Consider the following 27,859-nt stretch of genomic DNA (forward strand, 5'->3'; position numbering starts at 1 on the left):
AAGCAAATTGACAAATACCAACATATTATTACGAGGGCTGCTATTTATGTATCCGGAACTGGCCACTTACAAGAACAATATTTAAAAAGTAATTACAACATTTGAAAATAGAACTCTTTGGTTGAAGAATACATTTTGTTTCATGTGACTGTCAATTATTTTTTCATTGTGGCGTCATTTTGAAAATTGCGTGTCTTCATTTGCCATGGATTTAACGCGTGAACATTTTCGTGCAATGATTTACTACGATTTCCGGCGTGGGCTAAATCAACAACAGTGCTTTATTCAACTCACCGCAACTTTTGGAGATGAAGCACCATCAAAAACCACTGTTTATCACTGGTACAGTGAGTTTAATCGTGGGCGGTCTATGCTCACGGATGAAAATAAAGAAGGTCGCCCAAAAACAGCTGTTGTCCCACAAAATATAGATGCTGTGCGGGAACTAATAATGCGTGATCGTCATGTTACATATCGCGAGATAGAGGCGTCCTTAGGCATAAGTATGACGAGCATACATAAGATATTACACGAACATTTGGCTGTAAAAAAAATATGTTCGCGTTGGATTCCGCACAACTTGACAATCGATCAAAAACGGGCTCGTGTCGATTAGTGCAAAAAAATGATAAAAAAATACAACCGTGGTACGTCAAAAGCCGTTTATAATATCTACACAGGTGATGAATCTTGGATCTATGCATATGACCCCGAAACTAAACAACAGTCAACGGTGTGGGTGTTCCAAGATGAGCCGAAACCAACAAAAGTTACTCGTGCAAAAAGTACTTTGAAGCAAATGGTCGCCTGTTTTTTTGGAATTAATGGACATGTGGCTACAGTGCCATTAGAGAATCGTAAAACGGTTAATTCTGAATGGTATACGACCATTTGTTTACCAGAAGTCTTTGCAGAAATAAGAAAGGACAACCGACAACGCAGAATCATATTACATCACGACAATGCTAGCTGTCACACCTCAGCTGAAACAACTCAGTTTTTGGAGGGTCAAAAGATCGAATTGACTGGTCATCCGCCGTACAGTCCTGATTTGGCACCTAACGATTTCTTTTTATTTCCATACGCGAAGAACAAATTACGTGGTCAACGTTTTTCGAGCCGCGAAGAGGCTGTTGATGCGTTCAAAATGCACGTTTTGGAGATACCTCAATCAGAATGGAAAAAGTGCTTTGAAAATTGGTTCCAGCGTATGCAAAAGTGTGTCGATCATCGCGGCGAATATTTTGAAAAGCAATAAAACCATATTATATGATATATGTTTGTTTCTTTTTTTAATTCCGGATACATAAATAGCAGCCCTCGTATGACGTCACAACTCACATGCCCTTGCCATTGAGAACTATCTTGAAACCTTTCCTTGAAGCACTTAACTTGACATTGGAACTAAGTAGGTATTTAAATCTTAGGTATAATCTGTTTAGCATTATAACTTATTAGCACGTTTAAGTTCTTACAATAATATCCTATTAGATAAATACTCTCCACTGATTTAAAAAAAAGTCGGTAGCTTCAATAACCATTTACCTTATAGCCATTATACATGCATTCACTTATTAATGTTTGAAATAGTCACTGGAACTGTGTTACCTAATATTTTAAATTCACAGATACTTTTTACTAATAATAACTAACTACATGCGTCTCAGAACGAAGCTGATCCATGCCGTCAATACGCTACTAGCACAATATAATAACATCATACTGCATTTATAGCGTATCCATACTAATAATATTATTATAAATGCGAAAGTGTGTCTGTCTCTTACCTCTTCACGCTTAAACCGCTGAATCGATTTTGATGAAATTTGGTATGGAGGTATTTTAAGTCCCGTAAAGGATATAGGATACCGTAGTTTTGATCCCGGACTATGATTTTCAGGACAGAACTGTTTTATTACATATACTTATAGTTTATAATGATTTATTTTGTACTGTGCTAGTAGGTCAGTAAGACACAAAGAGCATTTAAATAAGTTGACCTTTGCTCAGAATTTAAAAAACACAACATTAATTACAAATTGGTTACTTGAATGAATACATTGCTCTATTTGGTTTTGCGTAAGTTTACAGTTGAGTTTACTCGGTCATACCGTTTAATTTGTATTGAAATGTTGACCTGAAATCTTGTCTATAAGGAAAGGTCTTAGGCTAGTCTGGATTTTAGAAATACTTAAGTAAATTCTGATCGTAGACTAAGCCTAAAACTGAAAACTTAATACATTTTTAGCGAAAAATTCATGCACTCAGGGGGGGCAATTCTCGATTGCCTGAAAATCGACGTCCAATAATTGGACCCCAAAGCCATTTAGTATATGATTTAAAGCTTAAAAACTTTCAAGTAGGCACGGTAGCAAATTCGTTGTCCAGTGAATGGTGCTTGTCAATCTCTCACTCTCGCAGGCTTGGCTACCTCGCACCGCGTACGGTCTTGTCTACAGGAACATGTAGCGGAAGATGACGGTGGCGGCGATGCCCAGCAGTAGCGGCACCAGCCACGAGCTCCACGAGCTGGGGACACACAGACAGACTGTACAGTTGTATGGCGATGTATTATACACGAGTCACGATGCATACAGGGTGCAACAGAACAAAGTGATAATCACTGAGGTAGTAAGTAAGTACATACTATGTCAGTGGTGACAATACTTCAGGGTGTGTAATATGTATGCAGTATGACGTGTTCCTTATACCGCGGCCACATATTATCTATGCGTAAGTGCTTCGCGCTAAAACCGATACGATACGATATTGGACGATCTGCGTGTATCTTCGAATAGTAATAATAATAATAACTTTATTTTCGCGTAACTTTCTGCCGCGCACTGTAAAACTCTGGAATGAACTGTCACCAGCAGTATTTCCGGACCGATACGACCTGCAAACCTTCAAGAAAAGAGCGTATTCCCTCTTAAAAGGCCGGCAACGCACCTGCAGCTCTTCTGATGTTGCGAGTAGAATATAGAGTTTACTGTGAAAGTAGCAGCGCTGAAAGAGCAAATTTTTTGTGATTTGTATAGAAAGACGCTGCAGCGTTATGAATTTGCCCATACAAAAGTTTAAAAAACTTGAGAAGTGTCAAGGGACACCCGGATGGAACGAAGTTATATATAAAAAAAATAAGAGAGAGAGAGAGAGAGAGACAGAGAGAGAAACACGCGCTACCGCACGGCTTACAATTACTATAGCATTTTTTGTATATATACCGACTCTTATACAGTGTCATGTCGTTACAACTTCTTTCCAAAAAGTTACTCTTCCAGGGCTGCTACTTTTACAGTCAACTCTATACAGGGGACTCACACAAACCCTAATACGGCTATACTCAACCTGCGGCCCGCCGGGACTTGTATATGTGGCCCGCGAGAAGTTCTATTATTTTCAATTTCACGCCCACCGGACCGGAAAAATAGTGAAAAGTCGCTGTGAAGGTTTTAGAAAAATTTTCAACGTTTAAATCGCAAATTTTGCAGAACATAATTTTTTGAACCCTAAAAAACCCGCCACACAAAGACCAAAACGTGTTTGTGGCCCGTATAAAAAAAGGTTGAGTACCACTGTCCTAATATTGTATTATCACTTTGTTTAGTTACACCCTGTATACTTTAGGGTGTGTATGTGTCCCTATAATATATAAATTACTAGCGGCCCGCCCCGGCTTCGCACGGCTGGTCATTGATTTTAAATTTATTCTTAGCGGCATCGTGGGTATCGCAGACATCGTGGGTATCGCAGACACAATAGACCAATTCAATAATTGTTATGCTAGCAGCCGGCTGCCGCTATTGGAGATTTATAGATATAGAAATTAATTATAATAGCAATCAAAAATAATAGTCATTTAAAACGTAATGAATTAATGAAGCACTATAATATTATCCCATCAATGAAGCGGCACCCGGCTGTCGCATAACTATTATATTATAAATCTATTGTGTCTGCGATTCCCATGATCGAGGTAATAATAATTAATATTTACGTGGACTCTCCGGGCGAGCACACCCGCGCGGCGCGCCTTGACGACGCCCAATTCGCAACGTACAGCAGAAATCGTAATATTTTAATTTCGCCATAACATTAAAACCAAACGTCCAATTTTAATCATTCAAAGACCAAATATTATCTACATTAACTGTACTTAGTAATGAAATAATTTATTTTGATAAGAATTAATGCCATGAGTAAAATAAAGGCATTTAAATGTAGTCCAAAAACATTTCAAGATTTTTTAATAAAAAATGGTTATTGTGCCTCACTCAACATAGATAGGTATAGTGTGTCACGGACTTTTTTGAAGATATCTAAAAGATCTACAATTACTTAGAAGTTAGAACATTTTATGGTTCTATCTTTTATAGTTTAGGCAGCGTTGAGCGTACGCGAAAAAAGTAACATTTCTGGTTGATTTTTTACACCTTGCGTCCGAAAATCCCAAATATCTTACGGAACCCTATTTTTTTCCAAAATAAAATTTAGCCTATGTTCAGCAGAATTAATGTAGGATTCCAATGGTAAAAGAATCTTTCAAATCGGTCCAGTAGTTTCGGAGCCTATTCAAGACAAACAAACAATCAAATCTTTCCTCTTTATAATAGTAGTGTAGGAGAACTACACGCACTAAGTTCCTGCAACCTACATGAAACTAGATATCCAATTAAGCGATCTGTGGGCTTGTCCGTGTGTGTGTGTGTGTTGCATGATAATCCACCCCATGTTTCCAGTTTATCAGGGGTCGGGTCTCCCTGTAAGTTTGCGCCAGAATTTTCTGTTCTGGGTTGTCTCAGTAGTGAGGCTTTCCTGGTCCATCTCTCTCTTGATGTTGTTCCACCAGGTTGCGGGTGGTCTTCCTGGTCTCTTGTACACGTTTGGTATATTGAGGACTTTCTTTACGGCGTAGGCATCGTCTCTTCTTTGTATGTGACCGTACCATCTCAGTCTGGACTCTTTAACTTTTTCCACAACAGAAGCTACCCCGAACAGCCCCTTATGTACTCATTGCGGACTTTATCTATACTTATAAACTTTACCCTTGATTTTGATGGGCATTCTAGGGTTACATAGAACGCCAGTTAAAGACCTCCACTTGAGCCATGCTGAATGTATACGGTGTTGGACATCTTTGTCGGCGTTTGCATTTGATGTTAGGATAGATCCAAGATACTTAAGAGCGATCCACACCGCCGTTTTTCCATACAAACGTTGTCCGCTGTTTCCTCCCTGGATAATACCGATAGAGTTATAATTTTTTTCCTGAATATCTACGGCCACTAATACAATGTCCCTATGTTTTCTTTTTTGTCATAATTTAATTATTAAAAAAGATATAAACGTTCAAAAACCCAAAAAAATGGCCACATTTTTCTCTGTGTTCAAGCACCCATAAAACAAAACTGGCTGGAATATACCATAAAAAGTAAAACATAGGAACACAGCTCAAGCCTTGCTTTAATTGTTAATGAAAAAAGTACTTAAATCGGTTAAGTTTTGGAGAAGGAATCAGAGGACAACGAATCGATGATTTTCTTTTATTTTATTAGAACTTTTGTCGTGTTGTCTCTATCGCGCTCTGCGGTGGAAGACTTGAGATTGGTGAGACAGCAATACATTTTCAAAATACCTATTTTGAATTTCTCTCGCCCCTGGTGTATCCTCTTAAAGCTCTCTACCTTCGGGAGTGTTATGCCGTCTATGAACATATTATTGCCTGCATTTTCCGTTCCTTCGTAATTACATTCCATATATTCTGTCTTGCTGCGGCTGATGCGTAGTCCATGTTTCTCTATTCTATCTACCCAAAGATTAAACGTTTCTTGTAGGTCAGTGACGGTTTTGCTTATGAGTGCTATGTCATCCGCATAGAGCATGCACCATGGTGTAGGTTGCTGTATGTCGCGTGTTATGTAATCCATGCATAGGTTAAATAGAAATGGACTTAGGGCTGAGCCTTGGTGTACACCCACGTTCACCTGAAATGAACCACTAAGACCAGCAGGGCTTTTAACGGTGGTTGTAGTATTAGTTTACATGTCCTGAACTATCAGTGAGTATTAGTCCGGGATGCCATGTGCTCTTAAGGACTGCCAAACCAGATTTCGTGGTACCCTGTCAAAAACCTTTTCAAGGTCTATGAAGAGGAGATGTAGGTTTTCTTTATTAGTGCGGTGCTTTTCCATTAAAATTCGAATTGTCTGGATGGCGTCGATGTTAGATTCCCCGGAAACTCTCGTTTTGTATACATGGTAACTATATAAGTAATCTGTGTTTTAGATAAATATTTTTATTGACAAGGGGAATTGACCGAAATCAATTATTTGTACTTGAATCTCTTTATTGAATTACTTAAATCAAGTTCTTATGAATTTTGAGGTCTGCAGCAAGCTCTGACGTCATTTGGGACCAAATGACGTTTCGGATCACGCAGATGTAGTGTGACAAGAAATTATAAAACTTCTGAATAATATTATGAGCTATTTATAGTTGAATACAATAATTATTATTAACATTATCAGGACAGGCAGAGCGCAGTCCAGGGGTCAAAACATTTTCAATGTTAATTGTTTTATACGTTAGCTAATGACTGTGTTAATTACTTTAAGTACCTACCTATAGCTATTATGTTGTACCTTCGAGCTCGTACTTTCATAACTATTTTTAGGCATAGAATAGACAACTAGGTATAACTAGCCTCTTTGCTTTAAGTTTGCAGTTAGCCGTTGTGCAGAAATAGGATATATAATATTACTGTAACGTTTTCACGCTAGGAGCAGCACCAGCACAGACAGTAAACAAAATTTTTTTTTGTTTAATTTTGTTTACGTAACGATAAATTATCTGGGAGCACGGCAGTGCTCCAGCCAAGCTAGGCATTTAGAATTTCGGTGACAAAGAGCAAGTATTAAAACTAGCTTAATTAATAGTTACGGATGATCAAAGTTTTGTCACTCACTGACTGACAGATCATTAAAATTCTAAGGTACTTCTAGCAGACTTAGAACCTTGAAATTTGGCAACAAGGTAGGTCGTTATCTACAATGAAAGGAAAAATTATGAAACTGGCCAAGTACGAGTCGGACTGGCGTACATAGGGTTCCGTACCGTAAATTTGTATGGGAGCCCCCCTTAAATCACAAGTTTATGTACTTTTTATTACTTATTATTAAAGTTGAAATACAATTAAGTATTTTCTAAAATTTTCAAAAACCTTACTTTTACCATTATGGATATAGAGCAAAAAAGGTAAAAAAAACGTGTTTGTTGTATGAGACCCCCGATTAATCATTTATTTTATTTTAGTTGGACTATTAGCTTTTATAGCGACAACAAAAGTACATAATTTGTAAAAAGTTAAAATATCTAGCTATTGCGGTCCTCGAGATCTAGCCTCGTGACACACGGACGGACGACAGACAGACAGCGAAGTCTAGACTCATTAGGAATAGGCTCCCGTTTATATCCTTTGGGCAAGGAAACCTAAAAACTGAAAAGTATAATATAACTTTATTAAATAAAAGAAAAGATTTTTATGTTTGTGGCTTTGCAAGAACATTAAAAATGAGCTTCGACTTCATAATAATTATTTTACGTACAAAAGGAAAAATAGTGTTAACAAAGTTAAAAATTAAGAAATTTAAAAAACCCCCGCCAAAAAACTTTAAAAAGTAATGAAATAATATTTACTGACTCTCAGTTTACATAATTCCTAAGTGTAAAGTAATATTTTAGTCCGTAATTGTTGTGCATGTACATTCCAGTAGTGCGTCAGGTTAATATAATGTAAAGATATACATCCCGGGATGTAATGTACATTAATGTGACCGTGTTGTACTGTTATATGTTTTAAATTGTAATTTTCCATCTTTTTAGTAAAAGATGGCCCCGTGCGAGTTTCTTACGCCGGTTCTTCTCGCCGGGTTAGTTCCCGAACCGGTGGTAGGCACCGTAGTATCGACGTTCGGTAAAGTTTTTGTAAAAAAATTACTCCGAATAAAAATATTTTTGATTTTGATTTTGTCACGGTGTGTCGGGGGATCGCCAAGTAAACTACGACAACAGCGACTTTTGCTTTTGTATCGCCACGTCGCTAATTGTCTCGATTCGGTTCGCTGTGATCTGACCCTTAAACTATGTTTTTACCTTGGAAGTCAGTTTTAATTTTTTGTTAAAAATAATAATTTCACTCTTTTTAGTTACCTACTAACCATCGCGTAAGAAAATACTTCAACCCCTTAATATTATCTTAATCTTGGTAAATGTTTACAAACCTACCCCAATTTATTTGACAAACTACTACAAAAGAAAGTCGACGGAGCCCCGCTACGCGGGGCTCCTATATTTGGGTGTTCTGGTCTAAGTTCCAACCTAACCTAACCTACTTTTGGACTTTCTAGATTGTGTTTGTTTTTGTTTTGGCGGGGGGCTGCGCCCCCCGAGCCCCATCTTTGGGAGGTCTGCCCCCCCCTCCCCCCCCTCGTTATCCGTGGCTGAGTAGTTAAGTAAGACCCACTCATCACAGCCTTGAGATGCCTTAAAAATACTTAAACATCAGAAAACAGATGATCTTATCTGAAGATTACGAAAATCTCAAATGCGAATTTCTTCTAAACGGAGAGTTTACTGGCGGTGGAAACGGTAAGTAGGAGTTTTTCTCACCCAAAACAATCCTCTTTAACCCATGTCACCAACAGTTAATTGACGTAGGTTCCTAAACCTTAGCCAAATTTTTCTAAGTATTTTCGCCATACTAACAAGGGTCACATTTCGGCCTGTCATTCGACAGGGGTTGATTTTTGAGAAAAGTTTATCTGAGCTTTTTTGCTCCCCTTGGCGCCCCCTATCGATTGGTATATTCAAAAAGGGTGGTTATAAGAGGTTAAAATTTTGACGAAAAATTTTTGTATTTTTTCCATAGTGCCCCGTTTCCTTCAGTCTAACCCAAATGTGTGCCTTACGCTCTGGAGTAAAGGTTGAATTCGTTACTTATGTTAAATTTTGTGGTACTTGAAATATTATGTATTTTGAAACAGCATTATGAAACAACATTAAGTATATTTTTTTATATTAAAATCGCTTTGAAATATACCAAATAAATAAGGACATAACGTGATGACTGATGATATTTTATGGTGTTGTGTGTTTATTGTATCCATATACAACCATGTGTGAGTTGTGACATTGGTGACCCTGACATGGTAGTGATGATAATGATGATGATGAATGTAATTTGCATAGTATCATATGCTTTCAGTTCTTAAAACGACGCCTAAACCCCCAAACTTGTATCTATAAGGAATCCGGAGTTCTCTTAGTATCTTCGGAACCATAGTATACCTTGGTGCAAAATCTTGCGTTTTGGTAGCATATGCTTAGGATGCTTCTCATAAAACCAAAATCACCATATGTTTCCATATAAATTTTGAGGAGTTCCCTCGATTACTCATGGATCCCATCATCAGATCACCACTTTTGTGAAAATGAGACCAAATTGGAGTGAAACCTAATATAACAATACAAAAATTTTTAAAATCGGTTCACAAACGGCGGAGTAGTGGTCGAACATACAAAAAAAATATATATATCCACAGCCGAATATATAACCTCCTCGTTTTTTGGAAGTCGGTTAAAAAAACACATTTACGCTTGCCGTTGGTGTAAGTATGAACTACCCCAAATATGAAGTTTTATATTTGTTTTTCTTGTGCTCATTGCCGAGCCACTATAATAATTATAAAATAAAGAAAAATATTGATAAATTCACTTAATGTTGATTTAAATTACAAAATAAGTTGAAGGCTTGGCTTGAATGTGATCTGAAAACTTTTTACGATAGATATATTGCATGGCCATGCAATATTTTGCTTGGCTCCTTTTTACATTTAATTTTTTGGTGGGATATACTTAACAAGATACGCGCTAAAAACATAACCCTCCTGGCAGTCGGGTAAAAACGATAATAATATCTGGGTATTATTATCGTTTACGTACACAGAAATTTTCTGTGGGATATAACGTGTGCCGCAATCGAATTCAAAAAGTCAAACGGGACCCTATTACTGAGACTTCGATGTCTGTCCGTCTGTCTGTCTGTCTCCAAACCACGGAGCTATAACAAAGCTCCGTGCTCCAAGCTGTATCTCAAGAACCGCTCTAGCTAGACTGTTGCTAGAGTGTAGGTATATCTGTTACCGCTATAACAACACATAAGTACTAAAAATAAACAAAAAAATATATTTAAGAGGGACTCCCATACAACAAACGTGATTTTTTTGGCTTTTTTTGCTCGTAATCCATAATGGCAATATGTTGGCACTTGAAATATTCACAAAATCTCTAATTATGTTCGTACTTTAATATTTAATAATAAAATAAAATATCCCATACAAAAAACACTATTTTCGCTCTATAACGGTACGGAACCCTCCGTCCGTCTCGCACTTGGCCGATTATTTATGAAATTTAAGCAAGATATTGCATAATTGCATCATTAACAGGTTTCCATCAAAATTCAAAATTTTATGTCTTTTTTTATCTCCTTCATTTTAAACTTGAAAAAAAAAACTAATTGTGAAGTTGTTTAAATGCCAATACCTACCCTCATTTTATTTTTTGGGTCAATTGGTTTGGGTCTGTATGTCAGTAGTCAGTAGACCTAAATGGCAAAGGTGAACTATAAATACCCTTTATGTTCTGGCCACACTAACGAGAAACGCCGTTAATTCTAAAACATGTTATAGCACTTTACATGCCACTAATAAATGGCGATAATGCTATAACATGTTTTAGAATTAACGCGATAATTAACGGCGTTTCTCGTTAGTGTGGCCCGAACATTATACACATTACTTCACATTAGTCTCATACACACATAAACTCAAACTCAAACTCAAAATTTTTTATTCATAATAAATTTTTTCAAATATTCTCTGAACGTCGGGGCTACACAGATGCCTACCACCGGTTCGGGAACTAACCCGGCGAGATTTATCGAGAAGAACCGGCGTAAAGAATTTAATATTATTGTATCGGAACGATGTTCCTCATCGCGTTGCGAAAGGGGGCTAGACTGAAAAGTTGTAACGACATTACACAAAAGGCACTTTTGTGTGATGTATTAAGTTATAACTAGAGCAAAAAATATGCTATCCTTTCATCAGTCACAAACTGTCAAACCATTTTCGAAAATACTTTGGAATAGTCTTAGGCTGCGTTTCCACTGAAGCGGAGCGGAGCTTAGCGGTGCCGAATTGACCAGTCACCGTGCTCGAAATCTTTGCTGTCATTCCGCTGGAATAGCACGATTGGTCAATTAGGGCACCGCTAAGCTCCGCTCCGCTTCAGTGGCAACGCAGCTTTAGGGTAAGACGCCCATTTTGGGCGCTTGACAGACGAGCAAATATAGTTGTAGGCCGTGCGGCGTACGGTAGCGCGTGTAAAAGAGAGAGAGACAGAGAGCTCTCTCTGTCTCTCTCTCATTTTTTGGTTTTCTTTTTTGTTTTATTTTTATAGCCTCGATCCATCCGGGTGTCCCTTGACACCTATAATTTTTTTATAAAATGTACTTTCTAATTTTTTTAAGTATGTACTTTACAATATGTAACTACAAATATTTTTAGAGCTTAAATATTTTGTAGTAAATTTACTATTTATTTATATTTATGTTTGGTGTTATAATGTTATAAAAATTTAAGGGGGCTCCAATGATATTCTACTTTGAGTTTTTTTATATAATATATCGTTGGGGGGCTCCCATACAAAAAACACGTCATTTAATTGCTCTATAACGGTACGGAACCTTTCGTGCGCGAGTCCGACTCGCACTTGGCCGATTTTTTATAGATACGGGAATCAAACACGTTTTGGTCTTGGTGTCGCAGGCCACGATCAAAATGTTTCAGATTAAAAAAAAAAGTTCTTCATAAAATAGCGATTTAAGAGTGGAAAAATTTTCACGATTTTCGTGACGACTGCACTATTTTGCCGGTGGGCGTCAATTTCAAAATGGTTTAACGATGTATATAACATTTATAAATTCAAAGATTCGATTGATACCAAAAAATCAATACCTTACTGACAAGTTACGTGAAATAATTCATTTTAAAATTTCCATTTATCATACGTAATGTTTGCCGGAAGTGTTACAATTTTTGAGAATTCGTCAGAATTGGGAACTTTTTATCAAAAATAAACAGCTAAAAAACTGCTTATTAATTTCTTTGTACGATTTGCGATTGTTTAAGTCCAAAAAAAGTGGGTTTACCGGTAATTTTGAAATTTCAAATTGAAATTTATGAAAATTATCCTTCGGAGGGTGCGACAAGACTTTATATGAACTTGGGCGGGGGCGCTGCTGGTAAAGAAGAACTGTCAAATATGTCGTTTTTGTATGTGCCAGCGTTAGTTCCTTTTTCGCCACCTGCATTTAAAGCTTTGCCGAGCTTTCTTTGCCGCCATTTGCGGTAGTCAAATTACAACAAAAAAAAAATTCAATAATAATTAAATATCGAATAGTCCAATTTTTTACATATTTATTACTTTCATAATTTAATTGGATGTAGTACGGAATTTGACCTTATATATGTCGTAGGCGGATTGTATAATCCGCTTTAAAACATTATGGCTAGCCGTTTTGAATAACGTATGGCGCCGAATACATTCCTGCGGTTTTTCATTCAGCCGCATTCAATCCGGCTAATCGATAAACCGCCACATTACAAAACGGCTCTGTTTTTTAAAACGGCTAGCCGTAATGTAAAACGGCGGATTATACAATCCGCCTGCGACATATACATCCTAAGAGGGAACGCGGGTGCAGTAGAATTTAACGAAGAAACTATTGCCATAACGCTTCACCCTGCGCCGGCACGTGTATTGTGAATTGTTATAGAGACACTAGATGGATACAGTGAATCGAGGTAACGTAGTCCTCTGATTCCTCCTTCAAAATAGAGCCTATCTAATTCTTTTAAAATGAAATATCTTCAGGTAGAGTGAGTCTATGTCTCTACGTTTTTATTTTATCTTAAAGATCTTTACAATTTGTTTTATGGTCGGTGGATTGGCGGGGTACGGGCCAGTCATTTTTTGCGATTTTTGAAAGGTAATATTTTTTATTTTAAAGTAAATTTTGAAAAAAAAAACCAACGTAGAGGCATAGCTTTAACAGATCCCAATGTTGCATAAAAAATCATTCGTCTACAACTCTGCACGCATTGTCCAGGGAGTAAATTGTGGAATACGTTGGCAGTGGCAGTCATAATACAGTACCTTAGACTTTTGTTGTAAAATACTGTGAATGCCAGTATCTAGGATTTTCTGAAGTATGAACTCTTAAAGTGCCCATAAGTGGGTATTTTATATGAACTACGTACAGATAAAGCACATGGGCCAAGTAACAAAATGGTAGTGAGGGTGTAAATAACAAGTCCATTTATTATATACGTTTATTGACATCCAACATTAATAATATATCAAATACATTTACAGCACCTAGTTATGTAAGCTTATAATATTATTATCTCTATCTACTAAATATATTGAAAATAACATTCGTATAGCTAGTGAGCAGTAGCAGACGTTATCTGAGACAGAAATCGGAACATTTAAACCTTAACTTTGGACATGATAAGAGGCAAGTGTTCAAAGTACAAAAGTACTACACTCGTACTAAAACTAGAAACCTTGTGGTTACTAAGCAGTTCTTCAAGGATACTAAGCAAAAGAATGCAATACTTACTTCATAGGTATAATTTTACAAATGGTTACACAGTACCTATCATATTAATTATTAGGAATAGCATTATTTATAAATTATTTTGCTAAAAATTTCTGGGTGTAATATGTAAGTACTCATTATTCAACATAATATTTTTTTATATTCGATGCCTGATAATAATAGAAGAAATGATATTGGAGGAATTCATAAATACATATCTGTAGCGCAATATAGGCATATAAGTAAATATTTTATTTTATTCAAAATATATTTTTCCTCCATTCTATCTAACGCGCAATTCAAAGCCATTTTGGTATTAATATAAAAATAATCAAGATATAAATAATTACAATTTAAAGTTACCAATACGACAGAGACAGCTATACATATTATATAAGACCTATGACGTGTGTTTGAGTGTGAGCTGTGAGTGCTGTGACGTCACAAATCGTTATTTAAATCATAATCCTACTAGAGCAAGAGCCCGTGAGGGCCAGACCTTCGTCTTTTTATAAAACCTGAAAGTTCTTCTGTGTATATCCCCAATACAGGTAAGAATGATCCCCACCCATGAAACCTGGGTAGTGGTGGCTTTGGCAGGTAATAGGTAGCAAAGGTGTAAAAAATTCCGCCTCAAATTTATCAATTTATAAAACTCAATTTCTTTATATTTTATTCATAATAATATTAAAACTCGCGTTGCTCATTGCCAGACACTTAGTGTGGTTACAACCCCCTGCCGGACACCCCTAAACTATTATAATTTGTAATTATACTTACGTTATATTATAAAAGCTAAATTTTACATATGTTTTTTGGAGAACTATTTAATAATGTTTCCTTAGTAGCCGGACAGTTTCGAGGGTTCTATCGTCCTGCCAGACGTATTGAATGTGTACAATACTTGTGAGCGCGAGGAGCATATATAGCAACGGGTGCGAGTGAAATAGAGTGTTCGGTCTATTGCGATCCTTTACTGCACATCTACTGTTGTTTACTCCGAATTATCTAGTAATCTTTTTTCTAATTTTTTGAGAAATTTGATTGAATAAAATTATTACAGTCTGAGCAATAAATTTTTAAAACAATATTCTGTAAAATTTTACAATAAAATATCAATCATATCAAAAATCTAGTAACTCAATTCATATTATTTCTAAATTTTATGAAGTTTATTATATTTAATTCAACTGACATTTCAAAGTCATCAAAATCTTATTTTACGGAATTTTTTTTTAATATGGAAGAAGAACTTTATTATACGGAAGAACAATTTTTTTGTTAATAAAAAATTTAGAGGAAAATGAATTTATTTAAATCAAATATTTTGGAGCAATTATTTTTTTATTGCGAACAGTGAAGAACTTTATATCCTTAGAGAATATTTTCAAAATTTTTTCTTCAAGGTGGTGTGCCGTAAAAGTGGCAGTCATCTCAATGGAATTTTCTTGAAAAATTTTTTCCAATGAATCGATATACTTATAATTCATGTAAATAAATTAATAAAAAACAGCGTCCTTTTTTAATCACGTCTTCGTTAATGATTGTGCTGATTTCATTAAAAACTATTTGGTGATATTCTCGGTGATAATGCCAGTCCGTTTTGCTACGCGTTGCTTTTAATGAAGATACAGTATTATTAAAATTAACGCGGCATTATGTATGATAATAGATTTTTGGGCCAGAAAAATTATCCAATTTATTTGCAAAATCTTTATACTCTTCATAATTTTCTATACTAGGTTTAATACTAGCTCTAAATTGATGGACATCAGCTGCATGAAGCGGAAGCATTCTCGATCTCACTTTTTTCTTTTTTCTATCACAAAATATACAAATAACCTCATTATTACCAGCAACACTATCAGTCGAAGTATTTACATCCTGAGTTACAATATTATTATCACTAATATCCGGTTCAAAAATATCAGAAATATCTTGAAGAGTTGAAGATTCTAGACCTATTGAGTCAGAAATTGGAGTTGGCTGTGGTGTCGTGGAAGATTCTGTAGGTACAGGCTGTAAGTAAGATTCATCTTGAGATGTTGACGGTTGTGCTTCTATTGACTGGGAAAATAAAATTTGTTGAGAGATTGTTGTAGATTCTATTGATGAAGACTCTGAAACAGGTGGTTCCGAACTCAAATCTGGTGTGGACGACGAAGTTGGAAAGGACTTGCCTGTAACTACACAACTTGCTTGTTTTTTTTTTCTTTTTTTTTTCAGAACTTAAAGGTTCAGAGCTGAAGTATTTTTTCATTAGACCTGTAAATGCTTTATAACATGTTCTGTGATAACCACTCTCTGTATATTCACTAGGTAAAATTATGTCTTTATATTTAAGTTTGTGTATTTTTCTTAATTTTAGAATATTCTGACATCTTTTTAAAGTCTCCTCAGAAAACATTATTATATCTTCACCACTTTTTTTGCAAACGAAGCAAACTACTTTCACTTCTTCTTCACTCATGATAACTTTCAATTACAACTAGATCACTTTTATTTTATGAATTACACAGAAAAATAATACAACGTTCAATATACATTTACTATCAGCATAACCGCTCACTGCATAATACACAATAAGCACCCGTTGCTATATATGCTCCTCGCGCTCACAAGTATTGTACACATTCAATACGTCTGGCAGGACGATAGAACCCTCGAAACTGTCCGGCTACTAAGGAAACATTATTAAATAGTTCTCCAAAAAACATATGTAAAATTTAGCTTTTATAATATAACGTAAGTATAATTACAAATTATAATAGTTTAGGGGTGTCCGGCAGGGGGTTGTAACCATACTAAGTGTCTGGCAATGAGCAACGCGAGTTTTTATATTATTATGAATAAAATATAAAGAAATTGAGTTTTATAAATTGATAAATTTGAGGCGGAATTTTTTACACCTTTGCTACCTATTACCTGCCAAAGCCACCACTACCCAGGTTTCATGGGTGGGGATCATTCTTACCTGTATTGGGGATATACACAGAAGAACTTTCAGCTTTTATAAAAAGACGAAGGTCTGGCCCTCACGGGCTCTTGGACTATACGCGAAATACCTTTTAGATTCACGTATCTCTTTTCAACAATTTAAATTTTGATTTGTAAATTAATTTTACGATTTAATTGAAAAACATTATAGTTATTCAATACTTACTTATTCAATAGTAAAAAAAAGTGGAAGGAATAAATTTTTATAATTTTATCGAAATGAAGCAAAGAAATTGCCAATGAGTATACCTATTTGATGTTCCTCGCGTGACTGTACATACGATAACCTCTTATCAATAAACATTAAATATTTAAACACGGTTCCTCGCCAGTCGCCATTTAAACATTTCTGCCTCGTAACGCCTGCCTCATAGAGATCTTTATAGGAATACGTTTTACAAGCTCAGTCGGTGTTAACTGTTAAGTACACATTTCCAAATGTTACTCAGATCCATGTGCTTAATTACATAACAAAAATAGTAACTTCCAATTCAGTACATTTACATAAATAAAACGTAAAAATACGCTATTTACTTTTTAAAATATTCCTGCACCAGCTAAAATATTTTAACTTTGTAAAAATATATAAAAAATAGTTTGACGAAGAAAAATATTCATGGATTAGACTTATATCCCTTGTAAGTTGTATGTATGTTAATCGTGTATGTCTGTGTATATCCCTTATAAGTTGTATGTATGTTAATCGTGTATGTCTGTGTGATGTACTTACATATTATGTATAATGAAGTGTGTAGTTAAATTGGGCGATAGTTTATCAGACATAACGCATCAATGCCAAAGGCGATGACTCGTTATAAGCCGGTATTACACGCACCAATATACCATTCAATAATAATTCCAGGCCAAAACAGAACAAACCTTCTTTAACACCTATGCCCTACAGGTGTTATTTTCAGTTCGTATCCCAATTCCCAAGCAACTATATTATCTAATATAATGTATTCTGTATCCGATCCGAGTTTAAAGTTTTCAACGTGAATGTACGTAATTTGGATTTTTATTCTCATAGAGAACATTTCTTTACTATAATCTAGTACTATAAATCGAGTACTATAAAATATGATAAATTTATTACTTCCCGGAAGCTATTATTGCGTTCTATAGGCGCGTATTATGCCTCAACTATCAGTTATCACCGCTATAGGAACCTGCTGAACCCAGAGACATAGCAGAAGAGAAGTAGAAGATATGGTAGAGTGATTTAAAAAAATACGCAATTATTATCAGGAAAAAATCCATAGTGTATCTAATCGCGGCAGAAGTCAATTATTTGCACACCGCGAAACTTATTTACATAATTATAATATGTGATAGCCACGTGCCCAAATGTGACTGATCGATGTAAAAAATAAGCACTTTGAGTCCGGGAAAGGACTTGGCATACCTTTGGCCCGAAAAAAAATATAATGGGCGAGAGAAAGAGAGGAGTAACTTTTTATAAGAAGTAAACTGCAGCAGTCTACCAAAAATAAAGGCTATACAGCCAGAGCACTGTATTAATCCAGTCCAGGGTCCAGTAGTTGGAATACACGACTGTATCAATATAAATCAGCACAAAGGATGAGATATATTACTTTGGTCTATTATAAATGTATCATCAAAACGAACAGCACGATTTGGTCAAAATTATTCGAATATAACAGTAGCGCTACTAACATACAAATATGAATAAATATTACTGTGCAAAAATATTATGATTTCGCTACAAGTAACTTCATACAATATAATATACTTACTAACAATAACTGTACCAATAAAGCACCTTAAATACTAACACAAAAATATATTTTCTTACACACTACATGTACGTTAATTTTGGAAGCGGATGACGTAAGCCGATCGACTAACCAATGCGTGTTTTAAAAGCTACAAGTGCTAAAACTAATGATCGTGTACCTAATTTGGTAATTGTTTTTACTTCGCACAAGTTACTAGAAGCAAGTGCATATCTAATGTAGGTGGAGCGACTGTCTTTTCCCTATCGCTAAATTATTTCCTTTTATCAAGACCTTTTGTAATTTCATAAGCGCCACTAGTGCCGTATTTACTGTTTGGTGCACAGACATGGATCAAGAGAGATACCGCATGTGTCATGTACTTTGCGTGCCATATCGCGTTCCCAAACGACGAGCGATGCTCGTCTTTCAAAAGTCCGTTCTTTAGTCTGCGCTCCACCTGCACCGTTATCGTAATCGGACGTAAATCGGATTGAAAAAATGCCTATAGAGCTGTAGAAATTCGAATAGAAACGTGGGCCTAGAGGTAAGAAAAAAGTGGCACGCTCGTTTTCATACAAATGGAGGGTATATCATATATGCGGTATCTATCTTGATCTATGTATGTGGTTTGATGTCTTAACTTTCTAATGCCTTCACTTAGTAACTCACTCCAGTAGACCAGAAGCTGACAAACAAATACTAAGCACCCTTTTTGTTACTGATGAGTGGTGACAAACATCACTATGGTATGAGGAACCCATTTACTAAGGAATAGTTTCAAAACTTGGACCGTGGTTCCAGTGCCAGGCCGCTCCACGCTATCTTAAAACACACCGTCGATGTTTGGGGACCGACTACGTTTGTGGTGACTGACACTGTATGGCGACTGATAACTGTGTGTGAGTGATGGTGCTATGTGGTGAGACGTCGTGTGATGGTGGCCCTAGGCGATTACGCACTTGTTCTCGGCGGGCGTGTCGTTGGTCCACTGCGGGGCGTAGGCGGGCTTGGCGGCGGTGCGGTCCGCCTCCACCAGCTCGCCGATCTTGTACTTGCCCATCAGCTGTCTGGGGGAGAAGTTGCGTTATAGTTACATACAGGATGAAAAATATAGCCGATATACTTTATAGTGTGGTCTACCTGCAATGTTATTGACGATGGTTTACTGAATACTCAGCTTTTAAACTAAGAGAAATTATTTAGGATACTGACTGGTTGTATACAGCCCGCAGATGTTTTTTTATTGATAAATTAATAATCATAAAAGTAATAAAATGATTATTAATCATGTCAACTTTTTTAAATTCCTACATCAACCTACATATTCTGTTTTCTGCCTTTCACAGGTTAGCGATAGGAGCGCTTATTGTGCGTACCAGATACATTTCTGATGACATTAATAAGAGACTAGTGACGACTGGCGAAGCTTATGAGTCGATGCTGGTAGTGATAACGGTATTTACCTGGCGTCGGAGCTGTGGCTGACGTCCTCGAAGGGCTCGGAGGCGTCCTTGCCCGCCAGGTCCATGAGCACCTCCTCGCCGCCGGGGTGCTGCAACACATTCAACACTCAAACACATGGACACTATTGGTTATTGGGGAACCCGTAAGGAAACGGTTGATACTTGAATCTTGATAATATATATTTTTTAAATAAAAACTGCAAACAATTTACGCGATAACGGGCAGTTACAAAGACGTTGCTAATCTTCTTGGACTTTGGTATAATTGATAGAACTAAACTTTTCGATCTATGTCAGTATTCAGTACTCTACAATGTTGAAGTCTTCTACTTCTTTACGACAATAGGGATATTGTCTACACTCTACGGCTACACTCTACATTACGAGTACAGACATACACTGTAACACCAAATTGTATGTTCGGCTGGCGAGTGCCAATTACGCAGCTCCTACATTATATTTTAATTTATGCACGTTTTCATATATTTAGCCTTTAGGTATATAATCACTACATTATTTAATTTAAAAATGTTTATTATGCACACTAAAAATATTAAATATGTACCTACGTCAAAACGATAGGGGGTTGGTGTTCTCAGAGAGGGGCGGCGCGGGCGGGTGGTGGCGGGGGAAGGGCGTGTCGGAATCCCGACGCGCGACGCACGCGAAAGTATTTTTCATTAGAGCTGCAGGATAATACGATCAGCCCATCCCGCATACCTTACGCCGACCGTCATAATAGGGCGAACCACCCAATTGTTGGCAGTTATCCTATTATATTTTACCATAGTATTATTTTATGAATTTTCCCTAGAAAATTACTAGGATGGAAAGTGTGTTAAGAAGTTTTTAAAAGACAATAGGACTGTGCTAGGGATGTCGAAAATGAAAGAAAATATCGATATATCTATACATCAATGTTTAAAAAAATATCAATATCGGTCTAGATATATCTCGAAAAAAATATCGATATATCGGTCCAATTTTTCGACCAATTTGCATTTTTTAAAATTAATTTATAGTCCGTCAAAAAAGTGAAGAAATTTAAAAGTGGCAACATCGTAGTGTCATCCCATTTTAACCCCCGACAAAAAAGAGGGGTGTTATAAGTTTGACGTGTCTGTCTGTCCGTCTGTCAGTCTGTCTGTTTGTCTGCCTGTGTGTGTATCTGTCCGTGGCATCGTAGATCTAGTTTTTTTTTTGTTTGAAAGCTGACATGATCGAGAGTGTTCTTAGCTATAATTTATCATCATCAGCGTGCTCAGTGCTGGACAATCAGGGTTTATCTGGTTCATGAAAGGCCGTTAGCAACTTGTAGTCGTTTGATGGGTTTTATATTTCATTCTAGTTCGTGACATTTGTGAATATACAATATACGTATACACATATTATTACTTCGGGAATACCTCAAGGATCTCTCTTGGGACCCTTATTGTTTAACATTTTTATAAACGATGTGTCTTCCGCCTTCTCTTTCTGAACAGTGCTTCTATTCGCCGACGATATGAAGATACTATGTCTAGTGAGAAATGTAGATGATGCCGAAAAAATTCAAAAAGACCTTGATAATTTTTACCACTATTGTGTTATTAAGAAATTAGATTTAAATGTGACAAAATGTTACGTATGTTCCTTCACCCGCAAAACTAATATTATAGATTATTCCTATAAACTACGAGATACTACCATAGCGAGAGTAAATACTGTCAGGGACCTAGGTGTCATCTTTGATTCCAAACTTCTATTCGACTCGCACATTGACCACATAATTAAAAAAGCTCGCAAAGCCTTAGGATTCATATGTAGACTCTCCTCTGATTTTACGCGCATTAAAACAACTAAAATACTTTATTGTGCTTGCGTTCGTAGTCATTTGGAATAAATACTGCTCGCCCGTATGGAACCCCAACTACGCTACCTACATTGACAGAATTGAGAATATTCAAAAAAAGTTTTTAAAATTCGAACAGTTCAAGTCAAATACCCACCTACCTAACTATATCGAAAGATGTTGTTATTCCATTTGACTAAATTTAGACATCCAAATGATTTAGTAACTAAATTTAGTCAAGTGGAATAAGATTTAGAAAGCTAGGATCCTAATTAGTGTACTAAATCGGAAAAAGTGTGGCTTGAAAGATGGTTTCAACCTTTTATCTGTAGTGAGAACTGCTAAATCTGTATTAAAGTCAATATATATTATGTTATACGATCCATTCGTTTATAATTCATAATTTTTCGTGGAGCAAAAATTCTTTCAACCATCTTTTTCGCCTTTTATTTATTTTTATTTTCATTGAGCCAACAGCTAAGCCTATGAGAAGACCAATTTTTTGTTGCTTTGACACAACTGGACCGATTAAGAAGACGTCTGGCCAAAATCGCAGCAAAAAACATCGTTTTTGATACAATTTCGATATTGCATATTTGATATCGATATATCGTAACAAAATATATCGCCCAAAAATATCGATATATCAAATTGAAAATATCGATATATCGATATTTATTCGACAAGCCTAGACTGTGCAATAGAAATACACCTGTACAATAGAAATATATTAGGTATACCATTTACAGATAAAAAAACCAGCCAAGTGCGAGTTTGACTCGCCCATGAAGGGTTCCGCAGCAGCAATAAGGTTTATTCTATGAAATTAAAAGATTTGATTTATTTTTATATTTCAGTTAATTTTATGAAAGTTAAATTGAGGTATAAAAAAACTACTTGCTAGATCTCGTTCAAACCAATTTTCGTTGGTAGTTTTTATAGTAACTAGAGATCGCCCAATGGTCGAAATTCGACCTTAGTTTCAACGACATTATTTTTTTTAACGGGTAAAAGGCCCACCACACATTCCCACCACTGCAACTCCCGTGTCGCCAGGATCAACAACATTTCAACGACATTATGACTACTATGTTTAATTAAAAAAAAAAAAATTTTTTTCAACTCTCGTCTCTGTGACTCAGCTGATCTCAGACTGGCCTTGTAAGCATTATCTAAAGTATAGTTTTCACAGAGCCAGTCCTGACTGCCAGTCCAAAGAGAATGTCATATACTACGTAACATGCCAGTCAGTATTGGCTTGGTATATGCCGCGTGTGAACACTTTGGCCTGGTATTCTGATCAACAAGTGCCATTTTCGTCAAAACCTGATCTCATGCACCGAAAATTATGATTTTGGTCTCATTCGATTCGGAATACCATCCAGAACATTCTATCAAAATAACAAGAGGGGCTGAAAAAAAATGCAAAAGTTATAAACAATTAAGTACTTAAACATAAAAAGAAGGGTTTGGTTTTTTTTTAATATTTCGAAACTATTTGAGATAATCAAAATTTGAAAACAGATCCTTAAAGAGCAGGAAATTTCCTAAAAAATCCTAGATTTTGGAACCTTATCAATAATCCTTACAGCTTGAATTGAGCGACGAAAGTAACGGTAAAAACGCGTGGTTCGGGTTTCGCGTGATTTGCCGCAATCTGCCACGTGAACTAAAAAATATATTTTATCTGATTAAATATTAATATAAAGAAATAAAAAAATTTGGACAATAAGTAGACATATCAATATACAATAATCCGTCAACAAAAATAAATTATCACAATTTGTTTAATTGTTATGCTTTTGTTAATTTGTTAATAGTCACCATTTTAATGTTAACATAAAAACTCTGATTATTTCAAAACAAGAAATATAGAAATTTTTATTATACTTTTGAGCTAATCTTAAAAGAGCTTAGAAGAGATATCCGTTAGAAAAATTCAATAATTTTTATTTTTCACTTTTTTATGAACAATCAAAGGCATTCATGATTTTTTCATGTAAATTTCATGTAAATATAGCAATTAGGGTTTTTTTGTCAATAAAAATTATTAAGTATAAATTTTTAATTTTATTATTTATAAATAAAGAAATAAATATTGTCTGGCTTCTAACAATAACAAAACAAAATAGTAACAATAATTGGATATAAAAATACCCAGCTGGGCATTAACTCGTTAATCGTTAATTAACGAAGTTAACATTTTGATTAACGGATTAACTTTTAAGTTAACTTTTAAAAATATTAACGGACTCGTTAACTTCCGTTAATATGCAGAAGTCCGTTAATCGTTAATCTAATGCCTACTATTTACCGCACGGCACCGCGAAAACAGGTTCAGACAGCTAATAGTATGAAACAGTAGCAGCGGCAGCGCGGCGCCGCGGCACGGCAACAGCGAGTGAAACAAAAACAATACTAGACCCATTTTCAGGCGCGTGCGAGTGAGAAAAGATTTGTTCCGTTTTATCATTTCATTACTCAGCGCCGGTGCTAATAGAGTGAATAGTGATTTGTTTATTGTTATTATAAATCATTTTCATGTTGACAAAGAAGAGTGCAGTGTAATTTAGTTAGGTAGAATACAATAATTATAAAAGTATTTTGTTTTCCCTAACCTGTTAACTTCCAGACTCTAAGCCAACAGGTTTTGTATGTACACTAACACAATGATAATATCATTGTGTTAGGGCACATACAAAAATAAGTCATTACAAGGTCATATTATTACACATATTAACGGATTAACGATTAACGTTAACTTGCGTTAATTCGTCCGAAATGTAACGCTTTAACGTTTAACGAAGCTAACTTTTTTTTAACGGATTAACGAAGTTAACTATTTGATTAAGGGGGATATTAGATTATCATATATATTGGATCATTGAATCAATGATATTGGATAATGTAATATAGACATATAATTCATTTCTTCCTTGATCATAGATTTTTGACATTTGCTGAGAGATTGGATCCAATACGGTCATAGAAATAGGTGTTGCCAGTTATTTAATATAAAAAAGAGTTTTTAATTTCTTGTTCGTTAATATGTTTCAAATAATGTAATGTAATTATTTTTCTAATTATATACTCTTGCTGAAATAACAAAATACAAGCCATATTAAAAATGACGATGTCTTTTGACAAATCGAATTCTCTGAGATCTAGTAACCCTGACGTCAATACCTGTCAGCGTTAGCGCTCTCCATTGGCTATTGAAACCACATATGACGTAAAATAGGATCAATGAAATATGATAATGTAATATGCACATAATATAATCAAATGATCATATATATTGGATCCTATATATATATATATAGGATACATTATCATTTATATAGGATACACTATCATTTATATATGATCATTTCTATGATCATATGATCATAGAAATGATCATATATAAATGATAATGTAATACCCCCCTAACGGTGCCCAGCTATGAAAATACCGTAATTGCTTTATTTACATGACTAATTTTGGAATGCCTTTGAATGTTAATAAAAAAGTGAAAAATATATTTTTTTTTATTTTTTCAACGGGGATCTCTTAAAAGGCCTTTTAAAATTAGCTCAAAAGAATAATAAAAAAATCTGGATTTCTTGTTTTGAAATAATCAGCGTTTTACGTTTACATTAAAATGGTGACTATTAACAAATTAAGAAAAGCATAACAATTAAACAAATTGTGATAATTTATTTTTGTTAACGGATCTTGGAAGTACCCAATCTTTTAATCACTTAAAATATTTTTTTAGTTCCGAAACCCGAACCACGCGTTTTTACCGTTACTTTCGCCGCTCAATTAAAGCTATAAGGATTATCGATAAGGTCCCAGGATCTAGGATTTTTTTAGGAAATTTCCTGCTTTTTAAGGATCTATTTTCAAATTTTGATTATCTCAAATTAGTTTTCGAAATATTAAAAAAAACTGAACCCTTCTTTTTATGTTTCCTTAAATGTTTATAACTTTTGAATTTTTTTTCAGCCCCTCTTGTAATTTGGATAGAATGTTGTAGATGGTATTCCGAATCGAATGAGATCAAAATCATAATTTTCGGTGCATGAGATCAGGTTTGACGAAAATGGCACTTGTTAACAAGAGTATGGCTTGAAAAACTGTTCACACGCGGCATATACCAAGCCAATACTGGCTGCCAGTCTTATTGGCAGCCAGTACTGGCTCTGTGAATACTATACTTAATAGTATCTAAGATTCAATTAAAAAAACTATAATCTATTTTCAATTTGTCAACTTGTTGTCAACAGACTTCAACTATAAATAAAAGAGAATAATTTGTATGTACAGGTTTGTCACTAAAAATCTGTCATCTTCTTGAGTGTGCGTATTGTAGTGTGTGTAATGTTTTATTTGTTAAAAAAAATAATTTCAAAATAATATTAGCTCGATGCAATCCTTCACCATATAATAAACTATAACTGTGCAAAATTTCATTCACCTATGTTTCCACATTTTTCGTCAAAAGGGATACAACGTTTTTCGCTTACATATTATATATTTTTTTTAGAAATATCATGCCCCTACTTTAGAAGTTAGAGGGGGGGGGGACACATTTTACCACTTTGGAAGAGTCTCTCTCGCAAACTATTCAGGTTAGAAAAAAATTATATTAGAAACCTAAATATTACCCCTGAAATTTTTAATAATTTTTCCATTTTTGTATCAAAATCTTAATGCCAATAACAGACTACATCTACTTACCAAGTTTCAATAATATAGCTGGTATAGTTTCGGAGAAAAAGTGGCTGTGACATACGGACGGACAGACAGACAGACAGACATGACAAATCTACAATCTATGACAACAATAGAATACAGTAGCATTTCCAAGAATCCGCAATCGAAGGAATATCTATTGTGTCATGTTTTCCCACGATCGACGGGTTAAAGCAAAAAAAAACTTTATTAATGAAGTATATTATTGTAAGGAGAATGATTTAAAGCTACAACTTTAGTAAAAACAAACAATCATAATTATTATCATTTTTTTTGTCCCTAAAAATAATCGGCCAAGTGCGAGTCGGACTCGCGCACGAAGGGATCTGTACCGATATAATACAAAAAATATTGGAGCTAAAAATATCAAAAACTAAATGAAGTTCTTTCTATTTCATAAATTTTAAATTTGGTAACTTTGAGGTCCTATGAATAACGTAGCTAGTACCAGTTGTACAAAGTGTAAAATGGTTACACGTTGACACATGTTATAGTTTAGGAAGTTTTTTGTTAACTTTGTGCCGCGTACATAAATTTTGTGAGCACTTACCTCATCAAGAAAGTGTGTAACATCGTACACACCGTTGTGGATTATTAGAATTGCATCCTCCCGCGTATTGCGACACTTAAGCTCTTCTCTCGTAAAAAGTTTAGTTTCTTGGCTCATTTTAGTAACAAATTATTTAATTTAATATTCTTAACCACAGCAAAAAGCTTGTTCTAACACCTAATCTTTGCCGAATGCCGAACTATGATTTGTAATTGTAAAGTTATGATTTGTCATTGTCAAAATGTGAAATGTCATCAATGTCATCTGTCGACTGTCAGCTGTCAGTGTCTAACTACTATTCCGTCTTTTGTGTTAGGAATTATACAAAGCTATTACCAGCTGGCCTACCAAATATTTTTAGAATCAAAAATGAATGACAAAAAATATTTGAAAAGACTGCAGTACTAGGTGCACTTGTAGTAAGTTATAACTGTAAACCAAAGCTGTAAGCTGATAAAGCTTTTGGTGACAGTAGTAAGGGCGTGGACCCATGTCTACGGTGGTGCGGCGCCATTTGCCGTGCAACGATACCACGCCGCGCCGCCACTGTAACACGGTACGGTGCCGCAACGTGTCACGGTGCCGCGTGCGGTGTGCCGACTGCCGACCCGTGTCCCTACTCAGTTGAATTGGCGCTCGAATGAGAGTGCTTGTATGGATAGGGATCGCGAAATAATTTAAATTATTCTCTTAGGCGAAGATTGAAAAAGAAACAGAAACAGAGGAAATTTTTCCGAGCCGATTATTGCTATTATTTGCTTTATACCAATAATGACAACAATAGGCACTTGAAATATTCACAAAATACTCAAT

The 27,859-nt window shown here is 35.4% G+C and overlaps 1 protein-coding gene across 1 annotated transcript; it reads right to left on the reverse strand.

Moving 5' to 3' along the window:
* Positions 1-1,810: 1,810 nt before the first annotated feature.
* Positions 1,811-27,249, reverse strand: LOC121729729 (cytochrome b5). Its single transcript, XM_042118338.1, has 4 exons — positions 27,047-27,249; positions 19,926-20,014; positions 19,422-19,529; positions 1,811-2,529 (listed from the first exon to the last, which is right to left on the reverse strand). Exons 1-4 carry the CDS (start codon positions 27,161-27,163, stop codon positions 2,454-2,456), a joined length of 390 nt encoding a protein of 129 aa, XP_041974272.1. The 5' UTR covers positions 27,164-27,249; the 3' UTR covers positions 1,811-2,453.
* Between the last annotated feature and the right edge of the window lie 610 nt (positions 27,250-27,859).

Source organism: Aricia agestis, chromosome 8 (genome assembly GCF_905147365.1).
Source record: "Aricia agestis chromosome 8, ilAriAges1.1, whole genome shotgun sequence".
NCBI classification, from domain to species: Eukaryota; Metazoa; Arthropoda; class Insecta; order Lepidoptera; family Lycaenidae; genus Aricia; species Aricia agestis.